This window comes from Schistocerca serialis, chromosome 8, assembly GCF_023864345.2.
Source record: "Schistocerca serialis cubense isolate TAMUIC-IGC-003099 chromosome 8, iqSchSeri2.2, whole genome shotgun sequence".
In the NCBI taxonomy this organism is placed as follows: Eukaryota; Metazoa; Arthropoda; class Insecta; order Orthoptera; family Acrididae; genus Schistocerca; species Schistocerca serialis.
The window spans coordinates 576,750,202-576,766,540 of NC_064645.1; the positions used below are offsets into that span (position 1 = coordinate 576,750,202).

Genomic DNA, 16,339 nt, shown 5'->3' on the forward strand with positions numbered 1-16,339 from the left:
CAAGAATAACTTGTAACAATTTTGGCAATTTGTGATGCATGCAAGACAGTTTTTGAAATTTGTGGAAATTCATCAAGAAGAACTATTTTTGTGAATTGTCTGTTTTTTAAAATTTTCTCATTAACTTTCTCTACTAAGTCATCATTGACAATAGAAGGCCAAACACTCCATGCACCATGAACATTGGCTTGTTGGCCACTGAAATGTCTCACCCCCTCCTCCTCATTCCAGCAGTCAGACCACCATAAATCTCTACACGTTTACAATTAATCTCGGCTGGCTTAGCATTCTTTGCTTAAAAAAAAAAAACCATAGAACAGAATGCACTTCACAGTTGACAGACTCAAGAGACTATCAAAGACTGAACAATCACTAACAAATGCAAACAGCACAATCCTGCTGTAATGGCATCAGCTGAAAAGACAACAAACAAGAGAGATGAGGGTGAAGGTGGAGAACTGTGACACTAGTGCTGCAGTTGGCGATAGAACGAAGTGGTACTTACGTCCTGGATAGACCTCATACTTTTTGCTTCTATTCATGTACTTTTACTCGTTAAATTGCACATTTCATGAAATTTTGTGACTTTTGTTCCCATTACCATAACAATAACATCCTGGCAACAATCATATGTTTTTTACCGATGGCTCACAGACTGCATGCTCAGTCTAAACTATCCCCCCCTGCTGCTCAGTCTAAACTATCTCAGGATTTATATTTTTTACTAGCAAATAAAAGAATTTCATGAAGTATATAAACCACATTTCAGTCTCTTATTCTTTGGACCTGTGTTTTCATCAGAATTTGTAAAATCACTTTCTGTAAGTAACTGCAGAGAAACAGGTCTTCCTGAAGAACGAACAATAATGCTTGTAGTTTTCCCACTATGAAAACCAAATAGACATTAAAAAATTTTTCATGAAATTCCATCACACTTCCATCTGCACTGTACATATGGCATAGTATGTCCAGGCCCACAAAATACTTACTATAGAAGTAAGGGGCAAAAGCTAATTGTCAAAGAATAAGTCAACACATAGAATTTTTAATATTTATTCTGAGAGACAGGGTGGCTTTACCAAAACAATGATGCAGCAACAATCATTTCTTGGCTGGAGATAAAGAACTGTCAAAGATCAGTGAATTGTAAAAACCTATTGAGCTTGCATTGTGAACTAGCCCAACATGCCCAAGGACACGATTTTCAGAAATGAAGTTCACAGAGAAGTATAATGTAATATGGAATAAAGAAACTCTACAAGCTACCCATTCACACTCGCATAAGAATTATAATGTCAAAAATTTCCTCACAGCATGCCAAAATAAACTAGTACTGAAAGGCCAGACAACTTCAAATACTGCATTTTATGAGAAATCTTCTAATTTGGCATGAATGAAAACACATGACACCTGCATCTTCCCCATCAAAAAGCAGGCAAAGCAGTCTGCTATCCACAAGGTACCCCTATTTTAATATATTGGCCTTGTTAGGCCATTGGAACACAGCCCCTTTTAGGCAGCTTGGTTTGGGAAATTTTTTGAACATCTTTTCATTAAAATACCTACTAATTTATTTTGTTGTTACCACTGAACTGTGCAGATCTGTTAATTTTGAGATAAGGATTTAAATTATCTAGCACACAATTTTTAGTTGCACCATTGGAAACGAAATTAAAAATGACTGATTTACAAAATTGCACTCTGCTGACTTACAGGTATTACAACGGCATGGATTTGTTATGATGCACATGCTTTGGTAAGTGATTCTGGAAAGGAAAAACCCTATTGTTTGACAAGGGAGTAGGTGAAAGTGCTTGTTTGGAGCAGTAAAGAAATGTATATGTGTTATGTTTCTGTCTTATTTCACATGAAGATTGTATCTAGACAAATTCGGTAACAATGCAACTGTATCAAAATCATATAAAGTGTCAAACCTTTAAGCACCAACAACCACGTGTGTGCTACTGACTAATCTGAATGGCCAGGATGCAGTATGACCAGCACAAGTGTGTATGTGAGCAATATGCTGCCTATTGACTACTTACAAAGCCCAGTGGGCAAAATTTTATGTGCTGGCACTACAGCTGTGAGACACAAGTTAAACAATCATTAGAGAGGAACACTGTATCCCCATACTTATCCTTGAGGAGCAGAACGTGGCCTCTAACATTATTGTTGAATTTATATAGTCAAATCAAGACCTTCTGAACAACAGATGCAACAAAACATGACAGTCATGGCTGCACAGGGAGCTCCATCAAATTCTCTTGACAGAAATTTTAAATGTATGTGCATTAAATTGAAGTCAATCCTCAATTTTTTTTTTTTTGAACATACAGCAACAGCACGTAAAAAACTTGTGTATCAATAGACTTCGACAAACCATTCTTGAAGCAAATGTTGAAAAATGTTTAAGGCTGAAATTTCAACAACCGAATTCTCAGTTTTTGGCACCCAGTAATCCACCATATATTTAATTCTGTGGGACTTAATAGCTCTTAAAGCAACTATTTACCTATTTAACATTAGTAGATTCTTTTACTTGAAACAAAAGAGTATACACAATGCTTCAAGACATTTCAACATGTTCAACTACCAGTGAGAAACAGTTCCCACAATGTCACTTTTTAGATGTCTTCTAATCACTGTATCACCACTATTGTGCAAGTATGGCAGTATGGCATGCAGAGGAATGGATATGGCAAAAAACGAAACATTGTAATTGAATCAAACATTTTGAATGGAGATTTTGTTGAAAAAATGCAACACTGAATTATATACCTATTGCTGTTCACTGACAGAATTCATCAGCATATCACAACATAGTGGCTTTGAACACACTGCAAGTCCTTTGAACAGACCAGAAATCAACTATTTAGGAAACAGAATTACTTAACAACTACTCAGGAAATGGACAATTTACCAATACACTTCAGTTTGTAGGGAGGATTCTGACAGACCAACCTCACATTGTGGAAGGAAATCAGTAATGCTTTTCAAAAGAACAACACTGGTATTCATAACCTTAACCAATTTAGATAACACACCGAACAAAATTCTGGACAGTGGGAAAAAGGTTCTAACTGACACTACCCACCCAGTGTGAATGTCCCACCAGTCCACCACACCCCTCATAAGTGGAAGCCCTCATACATGGCCAACTGATTCAGCTCACTTGCAGGTTGCTTGTGCACAACCTACATTGTAAGACTCGATATTTTAGCTTAACACCTTCCATTTTTTGCGAAAAGCACCTCTAAAGCTCAGCACACACAACTGAATCAACGTGATCAATAAATAATTGAAATCTGAACATTTATCATAATATAAAGGGTCCAAAAACTTCATAGAAATTAAAAAAGAAAATGTTATGACTGTTGCTTATGTATCCATAAGCCCAAGCTGGTGAGCAGAAGGACTGCTAGCATAGTGACCAAGGTATTTGGCCAGGAATGGAAAAAAAATTCGTTTTCAAAATTAATTCTGCGGTTTTCTTAACTATATTTCTTCCATATCAAATTTTGTGGGAATAGGATGATTTATATGGCAAGTAAAACAATAATGAATAATGAGAAAGTATGCAAATAAATTTCTGAAATGACTGGCTGGTAAAGAACTAAAATTTTATCCTGGTGACCTCTACAACTTTTTTCACTCTATGTTCCATATCTCCATTTTCCTTTGAACAACTGCATGGATGTATTTGGCCATGAACACTCAAAGCAAATTTACTCAAGGCATCAAGAACATCTAAAATACAATCTTTGAGCAATTATGCTGTTTCATCTGAAGAACCAACAAGTAACTTTGGTAACGTTTCAAATATTTGTTTTTAGAGAAGTAATTTTGACAATTGCCAGACACATTAACATTGCCTGAAAAATTAGTGCTAACAGTCCAGCATTAATTATGTTATGAATCGTGACTGCATCCACGTGATTGGCCAATTCCGACTGGGTTTAAGGGCATTGCAATTTTGAAGCCTCAGAATAAAATTCTGCACCACACTTGACTAAAGAAGCTCACACAGCTGTGGTGCCTCATTATTAAATTTGCACCAGTCTTACTCGATATGGTTTTCATACCATGAGGCTTCAACATTTAATTGGCTCTGAGCACTATGGGACTTAACATCTATGGTCATCAGTCCCCTAGAACTTAGAACTACTTAAACCTAACTAACCTAAGGACATCACACAACACACAGCCATCACGAGGCAGAGAAAATCCCTGACCCCGCCGGGAATCGAACCCGGGAACCCGGGCATGGGAAGCGAGAACGCTACCGCACGACCACGAGATACGGGCTCAACATTTAATTCTTTAATAATCAAAGCCGTTAGAGAAATTTACTTGCCTACCGTATTTCTTATTTGTTTGCTTAACTTATGAACCCTACTATTCCTAAAAATAAATGTGCAAAAAGTACAAATGAACTGCATAATTTGCTGTGGAATCTAACACAGGTTTCCTGCTCCCCAGCCTAATGCATCTGTCACTATGCCAACATGCCAGTGATGCTTTCATTACTCTGTGCGTGCAAACTGGGACAGCTGTGTAACAAGTTTCTTTACACTGGTCATAGGAGAATAGAGGACTGCACACCCTATATGTGATGAAAATGCTCAATTTTTAATCATCTATCAACCTCGTCAATTTTGAGGAGATTGTGCATCACGAAATTTGAGGATGGCTTTCTAAAAAATGGAAGGTGTTAAGATACTTTGCGTCTCATTTTAGGTTGTACACAAGCAAATTACCAAATAGAAGTCAAATCAGTTGAGGTTCTCCCCATATCAGTAAGATGTTAGTTGCATTTAATAACATTAAAATATGTAACTCTACAACACAGAAAAAATTAAAGACAAACCTCCAATGGAAAATCCAGAATGGAATGTCATATTATGAAAAGGCTAGATTGCTACTCACCATATAGTGGAGATGCAGAGTCAAAAACATGCGACAAAGACTGTCTCCGCCGAAAGTCCTAAATTACACACACACACACACACACACACACACACACACACACACACACACACACACACACACAGAACGACAAGTGTCTCTGGCTGCTAAACCTTCTAGTGATAACCACCTAACGAAGGTGCAGCACATCACTGGGTTCATACTTAATATTATTTTTTAAAACCAGTGTGTGTGTACCATTCAGTATTCAATACAACTAACTTGCATACAATCCAATAAAGTAAACCACTTGTATTCTCTTATTCTATGCACACAAGAATTTTCACTGGTATCATCAACTTAGCCAACTAATTGACCTCAAACCACAGAAATAAATATTACCATGTTAGCGACTGAAAATTTAACTAAATTATTCAACATTTAGACTCATCATGTAGCTTATGGAAAAGCTGAACCATTTTCATATCATCCTACTTTGCCCAATACATAATGAAATTTTTCTACAAAATTCTATATCCAAGGAAATACAAGTACCAGTCCTGTCCACTGCTCAATTTTATGTCATGAACATAATCTACATATTTTTAAATGTCAAATTCTTCCAAAGCAATATACATATTAAAATTCAGCCATTTGTCATTTTGCAATGACAAATATGTAATGTAGATTGTAACATACGTTTCACTTACTTGGATCAGTGGGATGTTGCTGATTCTGCCATGGCTGATAGCCTCCGCCCCATCCTTGCGGGGCGAAGTGTTGGGGAGGGCCTTGCCTGGAATAATACATCCTACCAATAGTTCTTTTTAGGCTTAAATCACCACCTTATTAGATTAAAGATATTGTAAGTACATAACTATGCTCTTTATATTTTCATAACTTACCCTCCAGGTGGGCCTTGACCAATGGGGTACTGCGTTGGGGGCGCACCGCCAGGACCAGGTGGCTGAAACAAATAAATCGGCTGTCTCGAAATAGTTTAATGTTGTCGTGCAAGACTTTACAGTATACAAGCAAAATAAAAAAACAAATAACATTATTAATTTTAAATTTCTAACACTACAGCAAAGGTTCTAGAATACACTCAACTGTGTAAGTAATATAAATGAATAGAATGAGGACACTTTATGGTCAGTCCATACCAAATAAAGGTTTTAATCTAACTTCCAAACTGCTGACAATAGGAATCGAATTTGGAACAAGCTATAGTTAGATATGTAATGTATTAATGCTGCCACATCTGTTTAAATTACCCACAATCTAAATGATTAATAAAAACCTATTGTTAATCTAATACTAAATAACTAGCAAAATATCTGCATAACTTGAAGACATCTACAATATAAACTCAAGCAGAATAATTATTTTAATAACTACCTGCATTTTAGTTTTGGGCAGGCTTTCTGAACAGAAAGGACAAAAACAAAATTAAAAGGCTGCACAACTCTAATTATGTTATGTGATGATTTGTACGATATAATGATGATCATATCCAAGGTTAATGGGTAGACTTCCTGTACGCTCCTCGGGCTTAACCTTTCCTTGCATAGAATTAACTGTCAGGTCTTGAATTTCAGGAATGAAAAATGAAGCACTCTTTCAGTAAAAAAACATGTTTACCATGTGCTGTGACCAAATAGTGATATTCTCAATCTTGTGAAAACATGTTATGAGGTTTTTCTGTTTTTATACTGCACAGCAAGGCCATAATTACAGTAATCTATATATATTACAGAATTTTTCCTTTCATATTGGATCAGCTCTGAAAAACTAATTGCTACTGAAGGCATAATTCAAATGTTTGTGAGCATCCTCCTCATTGTATCACATAAAAAAGGCTACAGTGTGACCGCTAGAGGTCCAGTGGCAGGACTGAGAATCTTTAAGCACAAAGAGATGCCGAAGTACCTAAACAAATTAACTCATATGAGAGGTTTAGTTCCTCGGATACTTTAAACTATGGAAGTATGGAGAAACTATCAAACAGAATCAAAGCCACAACAAAAACTCCCAACTTTTAGACTATCCATCTGTTCCTTGCAAAATGATCTAACAAGGGAAGGGTCAAACTCAACACATAAAAAGTCCCCTGGAAAAATACAGCAAAAGGAAAGCAGTCAAAATTTTACAACTGTTAAGAAGAACTGCATTAAGAGTTCAAAAATGCCAAATGCGAAGACCACCAGGTGAATGGAGAAATGTACAACACTACCATGGCTTACTTTTGAATGCATTACGGGAACAGCAGTGATCAATGTCTTATAAATAATTACTATTAAAAACAGTCTTGATCACGATTTATTTAACAAGGTGACCGGTTTCGACCACTACTGTGGTCATCTTCAGACCATTGAGTAGGAACCTCTTTCTGTTGGAGAATCACTACTGAAATCAGTACTGATACTCCAACAGAATGAGGTTCCTACTCAATGGTCTGAAGATGACCACAGTAGTGGTCGAAACCGGTCACCTTGTTAAATAAATCGTGATCAAGACTGTTTTTAATAGTAATTACTACCATGGCTGTAGCGCACTGTGCGTGTGCAACACAGCAGACACACACAGCCTCGGTCAACAGCACATCGATAAACAGATAACATGACAATCTTAATTTCTAACGCGAATTTAAGTTTTTGTTCATTGTGCCCAAACATCTGTTAGTGAAATTATTTGCCAGAGTTTATATCTCATTTAATGTTGATAATCACTAATAACATCTACCCTTGTGCAGTTTCTGGAGTTTCACTGTAATTTGGAATCCAAATGAGATTCTCAATCTTGCAAAGCTTAATACCAAAAACATAGTATCCAGTAAACATCGCCTACTTCTGCTGATTAACCGTATAAATTATTTGCTAGTTAATTCCTTGGACATTCATTTGAATGATGACATTTCACCTGACTGTGGAAGAAATAGGAAATAATTCTGATGATTCATGAATTGTGGTTCGATCGAAGGTAGTTGTGCAAATTTGAGCCTGGAAAAAGAACACCCTGCTAGCCTAAACAAAACATTTATTGCAGTAACTTTCAGTGACAAAAAACTGAGCTTTTTGTTGAACAAACATGGGAGAAAATGCTTTGGATTAAGCTGTGTGTTAGTGTGGTTCTGTTCTGTAAAATGTAAACGGGAATTGTATAAATTCAAGGAATTTGTAACATGAAATGCATGTCAAAATGAAACCAATGGTAAAAAAGGAAAAAAAGAATTTGAAAGATTTGGAATCGTTCATGAGAGAGAATGCACCATTACTGATGGATATCTAGGAGACTGGCCCCACCAAATTGCAAGAGATGAGAATTTCTTATTTCTAGGCTGCTCTAGCCTTGAACAGGTTTAGGCGATCATACAGAACAGTACATAATAAAATTACAAGTTTACTTCAAGTAAACATGTAAAGGATACACTGTAATATGCAATATTATGCACAAAGAAATTCATTTGAAGACAAAGCTCGCTGTTATTCCCACAGCTGCTGTGTGTAATGCTAATAAGTTAGTTTTCCTGGCAGAACTGCATGCAAATTGTGATTTGTCTTTGGGGCAAAAAAAAAAAAGTCACTTGTGCAATCAATGAATGCTGTGATGTACATGGTAATGTCAGTGGCATATATGTGTGGATTACTGTTCCTCTATCTTTGTATTTGTCTTCAGCAACTTCAAGGTCAATTAGCACCAAAATAAAAAAAAAAAACTGCAAAAATCTGGGAAAGAACATAAAAAAAAATCAGGAAAAATAGGAAAGAATTTTCAACATTTCATTCTTAATGTCTTCCCATCTGTTACAGAAAATAATTCATTGTTTTTGTTGAACTCTTGGCCTGGCCATAATGCTGCCTCGTTTTTGTGGACAGTGAAAAGGCTGTTGACAGATTCCATCCAGAATAACTACAGTAATTCCATCCAAACAACTACTGTAATTCAGTTTCCAATTTTTTTTTTCAGTCAGTGTAACTTCCAATAGCTCTCGTAATTTCAGGTCAACAGAACGGTATCCTTAAACTTCTGTTTGTGTGTATCAGTTTGCCCTGCCATTTTTTTGAAATTTGGTGCAGTAAACCTGGTATGTAGCACAGTATGCTGAACAATGTCCAGGACCATTTTTACTGTCTAAATAAAAGCAGTAATTACTGTGAGGTGCTTCAATGCATTAATTTTTTGTCAGCTGTGACTGGTGTAAGAAATACGTTTACTGCATTCAACGTACACTGCATTTTTGTGAGAACAATGGAGAATGAACAAGGATCCATTTCACAGTTTGCAAAATGTGCAGTTTTCACCAGTTATAAGAACTGTGTTACAAGAATTTTAATAAAATCACATATGCACAAGAAATCTCACTTCAACAGATTGAAGTCCCAATTGGTGCAAGTCTCTGAAGTTACAAACACTGGCACAATTTTATTTCCTCTGCCAGTCTTCTTTGTAAGAATTACGTCTCCAACAGTTAAGCTGTCTATAAGAACTACAAGCTATTCAAAAAGCTAATGTGAAATTTTTTGTGTGGTTTATGTGCATAAAATTCCCGTGTGTGCACTACAAATCTATGCACTACACTCGACAAATATTGCTTTGTTGTTACCAATCTGCACACTAGGCAGGAAGGGCTGCACGCACAATTTCAATGACGACCTTTTTGGCCAAAAGCTTACTTGTTTGACAGTCTTTTTGTCGTGCCTGTCTGTGACTTAGTATCTCCACTATATGGTGAGTAGTATTCCATCCTGTTCACAATATTGTCGTTCTATTATGCCTTTTCCATTGTTTGATTCACAATAATTAGTGCGGTAAGTATCTCATCATCCACATTGGCGTAACTCCTTGCAGTCATATGTATTCCCTAAAGAAAGCTTTTTAAGTAAGAGGACATTTCATTGTTCTGCCATGCTGCTGGTGCGGAACATTTCTGATATTCTGAAAATTATAATTTTCTTCTCTGCCAGACACTTGATGCAGCACCAATCACTGCTTTGATTACTGTTTCAAACATTAAAAGAAAGCCACATTTCAATCACAATAGATTGTGGCACAATATCAGAAATTAATTCTTGCATTTTCTCCAAAATAGCTATCATTAAGTACTTCATCCCTATGTGTCAAAAGCTCATCACACTTCAAATACCTACTCCAGCACTTTCTCAAAGTTTCCATCAATTGATGCTCATTTTTTCACAAGGGTAATTGTTAAAGTAAATGTATACTGAAGTTAGTCTCATTTGGTAACAGTATCTACACACATCAAGCAAGCACCATTTCTATTAATTTGTTCGTAAATCTTAATGGCACACTAGTTTTTCTTTATCTGAACAAAACACTCAATTCAATTTGTACCATGTGTACAAAACTAACTATTCCACGCTTCAAGCTGGCAAGCAACTTATTTTACTTCACAGTGTCTAGCAACACAAAAGATCACATTTCCTTAGCCAACACTCAGTGCCTGGATAATAATTCTATATCTTATTTTTATACGAAACTAAATGTTATGAAAGTAGATCTTACCATTCCAATCTTTTCACTAATGATTCTCTTCGCCTGTTCTATTTGGTCTGGCGTCCCACGTATCACAAACACTTTTTCAGCAGGATTAGGGGGCGGTCGCCTGTCCAACTCACAATGTGCCCCCGACTGCTGGTTGATTTGTTTGATTGTCTCACCACCTGAAAAATTCAGCTATCTGAACAAATCTTAACTTCTGACAGAGTTCAGTAAATTGATAACTAAACCCAGTGAAAATAAAGGAACTAAATAGGCCTACTTCCAAACAAGTTTATAGACAAAAGCAGCATTTAAATGTACTTGCATTATAACCTAATATTCAAAAACAAGCATTTATTTCTGACAATAAAGTTATGTTATTTATTTCCAACTCATTATTACCAAAACATTCAAAGAAGCTAACAAAAAATTATAAAGGCTTTCAGATTTAAATGCACAAATTCTGGAAACAACTACTGATCCTGCAATCATTTTAACTACTTGAGACATATTTCTGATGTCCTCTTGTAAGGAATTTGGTGACGTGGATTGTCGAGAAATAAACAATGGAAGAATACACGAGAACTATGCTTGTGTATGTCTAAATAAAATTCCTCACTGGAACCAACACTACTAATCTCATTCCTACACGCAATCAATCAGTTAAAAGTCTCCAATTTTCCATGGAGCTCAGTCCTGTCTAATTACTACAGATGTTCAGGTCAATGAGACAAGATGTTACCTTCCCAATACTGACTGCAACTATAATAACTATCATATCAGTGGTTCATCCCTTGTACTTACAAAAGTAACTATCCTGTGAGTAGTAGTTTCAAATATAGTCAATTTAACTTTTAGTTTTCACTTTGGTTAATATACAATTATCCAAACAAGAGTTCAATGCAACTGGAGCACTGGATGGCACTATATTGTCATCAGACAGTTTTACACTCCATTTGACAACTGCAGCTACCACACACCACTAATTACTAAACAATGCTTATTGCATAGTTCAGAACACCAAGTTAAAATTATTAACATAGTTACAACAAAAATCGGAAGTGTGTTTTTGTACACTATCTTTAATTAAACCTTTCCTCTCATTTTTGTTTTCAATTCCTGCTCAAAAGAAAGGGGGTTTAAGATGGAAGTACATCAACTATTTTACTGTGCAGTATTCTCAAGCCATGAAAAATGGCACGTAATACAAAAATAGGAGTTCAAGGTATGCTGGAGGATTGAGCAAAAATTCTGAAACACCTGTACATGCCGCAGAATTTCTCACACTAGTTTCTTATACCCAGTTTTTGCTTCATACAAACTACAACATTAACTAGCAACTTTCATTGCGCGCGCGCGTGCACACACACACACACACACACACACACACACACACACACACACACACACACCACAAAGATGATCAATGGCAAAGTTTGTTTTCCTCTAATTCTTTACACATGCACCTTACGTTCAAGTGTGTCACAACACGACATTTCAGTAACTCATAGTTAAGCTTTACTTTTATTTACAAACATACTACATCCTGACTCAGTTTATCTTCTGACAAATTGGCGACACGAATAGTCACAACTGCTCAAGATTAACAACTTAATACATGTTAGCAACACCAAAGTTTTTACCCACTAAGTATGAAGAATTGTAAGCTGGATGTCCAGCAATATATGTTATTGACGAACTCAATCAAATAAGGCAAATCCTGGGTTGTAATTAAATAATCAATAATACAGTCAAATGACTGTTCATTAAAAAATTGTCTAACTACAGGACATCACAGTTCAGTGCATCTAACTTGCCTTCTCTCCAGTTCCAAAAGAAAAAGATTATTGTTTAACACCTTGTCAATGACAAGGGTATTAGAAACAAAACAATGTGGAAGGAAATTCAGCTAGTCATTTTTCAAACCAATCCTCCCAGAATCCGTTTTAAGTTATTTAGGAAACCATGGTCTTCCGATCAGGATGGTCCGACAGTAATCTGAATTCATCACCCCCGGGTACATGTCCAGCCTTTCCTTGTATCAAAGTCCTTCATAAGCAATGACACAGCCATGTAAGCACAAAGATATTAGGAACTACACAGGGGCTAATTACTAATGACTGATATCCTCAAGGATTCATATGATGTTCCATTTGTCACATGCTAATCACAAGCAGTGAATCACGGAAGTGTTTCCTCCCACAATAATTACTAAAATCCTTGCAGCCAAACTAAGTGATCGTTACAACAGAAAAAATAGTTAATACTGACAAGGGAAAATGAAGATTTATGACAAACAGGTGGTGTTACTAGTGTTTGTTCTACATAAATAATTTATGAGTAAAGGTGACCACTCACCCACTGAGTCGTCATGAGGTGCGCACACGCACGAGGAAGAAAACTTGGTAACTTATTTTGGCAGGTGGAGTAGAGCTGGGATGGGCAGAGGGGAAAGGGGGAAGGCAGAGGGGTTGGGAATTAATAGCCAGTGAGTTGGAGGAATGTAGCCAGTTTGCTGCCTTGGAATGCAGCAAGGGAGGGGGAATACATCGGTCTGTGAGCAGGTGGGGTGTGGCACACAATGAAGGTGACGTGGAAGCATGAACTGGAAGGAGTTCACAGAACAGAGCAAGGGGAAACTGTTGGGTACAGCTTGTGGGGACAGTGAATTAATGTAGACTGAGGCCAGGAGGGTTATGAGTGAAGGATGTGTTGCAAGTTTGTCTAATTCAGAAAAGCTGATGATGAAGGGGAGGACTGAAAGGTCTAGTGTTAAGCAGCCATTGAACTCCAGCATGTTGTGACAATGGATGGTCAACTTTGCTCTTTACCAGTCTGGCAGTGGCCATTCACTCTGGCTGACAGTTTATTGTCATACCAACACAGAAAGCTGTACAGTGATTGTGGCAGAGTTGGTATGCCATGGCTCATTTCATAGGTGGCCCTGCCTAATGAAATAGGCTACTCCTGTGACAGAATGGAATAGGAAGTGATGGGTGAGTGTGAGGTTTTGTACCTGGGTCTTCCCCTGGTATAAGATACCAGTGGCAAGGGGTTGGGAGTGACACAGAAGATGGACTACAATGTGCAGATCAGGTATGCGACAGAATGCGGGTTGGGAGGTATCTTGGGCAGTATGTACATTGCCAGGCATGATAAAGGATTTATTCTGAAAGCTAGCAAGTTTTCTTTCTCTAATGTGTGGCCAACAACTGAATTATTCTGCTATTCAGGGAATGTCCTTTTTACTGGTATGCCTTTTAGAGAAAACTCAGGTAAAGTACACAGCAAACAGAAAAGCAATTAAAAAAAGGAAAAACTATGCAACATTTAGGAGCATGGTAATTTGCTGCTTTTTGGGAACTGTTAAGTTACTGCAAAACAGAATATTAAATCAAATGTAAACGTGAAATCACTGAATATCCCTCTCCAATGGTATCAGCATTTACTCATGTTCCAATTTAATAATACGTCATTAGGAGATATGTGCTCAGCAACTCGTTCCCTAACCAGCATCTTATGTCTAATGCACAGGATGAAGTTGTAATTTGTTACTACTCGAGACACACTAATCAATGGCAAAGAGCTTAGTTTCATTTATGTAAGGTCAATGGTTGAGACTCAGTGCTCCCATCAAACACTGATGAGAGGCCAATGAACTTATCTGCATACCATTCTTGTACAAATACACGCCACACTTTTTTCCTGGATTTTGGTTTGAAAAATGATGATGCAGCCTACAATCAAGATTTTCTGCACTCAGGTCAATCGTCACTTTCAAAATTAAATGTACACGTATCTTGTAGGTTGAAAAACCTAAAACAGTAGCTGTCCTTAAAGAGAACTGACTGCTTCGCAAAACTGTGTCAGCTTGTTTGCACCACTTGGTCACTTTCTTAAAAGCCATGGGACGGCACCTAATGCAAGTTGATGTTTCGATATAAATCAAATGGTCTCAGTCTGTACCAACAGCTGTTTCACTGCAGCCAACAGCCAACCATAGGTGGCAGATGGCAGCGTGTTCAATATGTGCTTGTAAACAGAAGCAGACACATAACAAAATTCCATAACAACACACAAGTGTTAAATACATTTGAATTTTTTGTGGTTTAAATCTGATACGTGTTCAACAATTCTACTCTTTCCTACAAAATATGTAGTAGTTACTGTGTAAGTCAAATTTAATATTAAAGGTAATTGGAAGTCTTTTCCTATTTCTAAAGATGTGTATCTTCTACTTCAAGTACTCAATTTTATCAAATTGCAAACGTCAGTTGTGGCATTTTTGTCCTATTTCCACTTACATCTGGAGATGTCATACACTTTCTCATTTTTAGCAGTTGCAAATATGTATTTCAACTGCCCACAAGAAGCATGAAGCATGAAGCATTTCCACACATTGTGACTACACAAACTAAGAATTGTAATCAAATCTAATTTACAAAGATTGGAGTCAAAATTCAAGTAACATTGAATAGATTACCAGTAACAAACTTTATTGTTTTTGCCAAAAATATAGAACTACAAGCACATTAAATCAGAAGACATTGAAACATTACATAGTGCATCCAATTTACTGGAGTATAGTGCATCCAGTTTACTCAAGTATCAGTTTACCCAAATTAAGCACAATCACTTATCAGCATCAAGAGCACCTGAATCTTCACCCTTGCTAGATGATCCAGAATGCTGCTCAGAGTCAATCATAAATAAGGATATCCCCAGCCCCAACAAAATGATTAGAGATTTCGGTTATTTAGAACTTAACACAAAGTTCTTCCAATACTGACTATCAAGCAGCCAAAATCCAATGGCACACTTCTCAACAAGCACGTTGCAAATAGGCTAAGTCAGTTTCCTTCTTTCAGATTCAGTTTCACTCAATCACCAGTGTGCCCATGAAAATTCTCCAACATAAGCACGGATTTTGAGCAAAGAAGAGCCCACCCCACTTATTCCAAACAGCTGAAATTCTACCTAAGACCAGTTCCTTTGCCACCCATCACAAGCTCTTATTGTGATAACAGGTGGGAAGCTTTCTCCCTTGGGGAGGGTGTTCCAATTAAAACCATATGCAGTGGCAATTTTCAAACATCAGCCATAATGTTTAACGTAACTATGCACTGTTGCTTTTCAGCAATGTTCGTATTTGCACACTATGTACCACAGTGCTAGTTGGCATATCAAAATATACCAGCAATTTGGTCTACATTCCTTATGTGGGAGAGTAAATTACAATTTTCACATCTTAGTCTGATTACGTACCACTGAAAAAATAATAAACTGTTTTCCACACAAAACTTTAAATTCTACAGGCAATGTTTCTACTACGTGCTATTTTGCAGCCTTCAATTTGAATCATTTCAATCATAACAGTTTATCCACATTTCCTACTTTGAAGTAAAAAGTCAAGGAAGTCCTCTGGATATTTGCACTTTTTGCCTCAAAATGCACACCAACCTTTCGAAGTACTTATGAATTTCAGCTCAGCTGCACACCACCGACAAAAGTATTTTTCAACAACATCGTATCTGGGTCCATCTTTCCACTTTCCATATTCCTCTGTATGGCTGATAAATCTGAAATTTTTCCACATAACTAATATGCTCCTTTCCCACTGTCACTTAACTTTTCACTCATCTTCAACTTGCATAACACTATTCCTTGAATTAGTCATCACCACACCTCCCAATAAATCCAGTAGTATCACAACACACGTGTCGAGTTTAGACAGCCTGCCATCTAGCAGCAGAGCAGATGAAGCTACAATTTAGCATACCTTTCTATTCTGCCAACTTAATAGTTACACTAGTTATGCTAGCATTGAAAAAGGACAACGAGAGAGAACTCAAAAATACTGTCTAATTGAAGTTATTTTTGAATTAAGTAGTGGGGCCTATATTTAAGATTTACTTTTCTCCTGTAATATTGT

General features: G+C 36.9%; 1 protein-coding gene across 6 annotated transcripts in view; it reads right to left on the reverse strand.

The window, feature by feature from the left end:
* The window catches only part of LOC126416070 (far upstream element-binding protein 1), a 76,895-nt gene that overhangs the window by 36,191 nt on the left and 24,365 nt on the right, over nt 1–16,339 (reverse strand). For 3 of the 6 annotated variants that reach the window (XM_050083552.1, XM_050083547.1, XM_050083551.1), the window contains 3 exons: nt 10,432–10,589; nt 5,814–5,893; nt 5,619–5,719 (listed from right to left, as the gene is read on the reverse strand). In XM_050083552.1, the coding sequence (XP_049939509.1) occupies nt 5,619–5,719; nt 5,814–5,893; nt 10,432–10,589 (339 nt within the window). The remainder of the gene's footprint in view (nt 1–5,618; nt 5,720–5,813; nt 5,894–10,431; nt 10,590–16,339) is intronic. The other 3 variants (XM_050083550.1, XM_050083549.1, XM_050083548.1) reach the window with 3 other exon arrangements.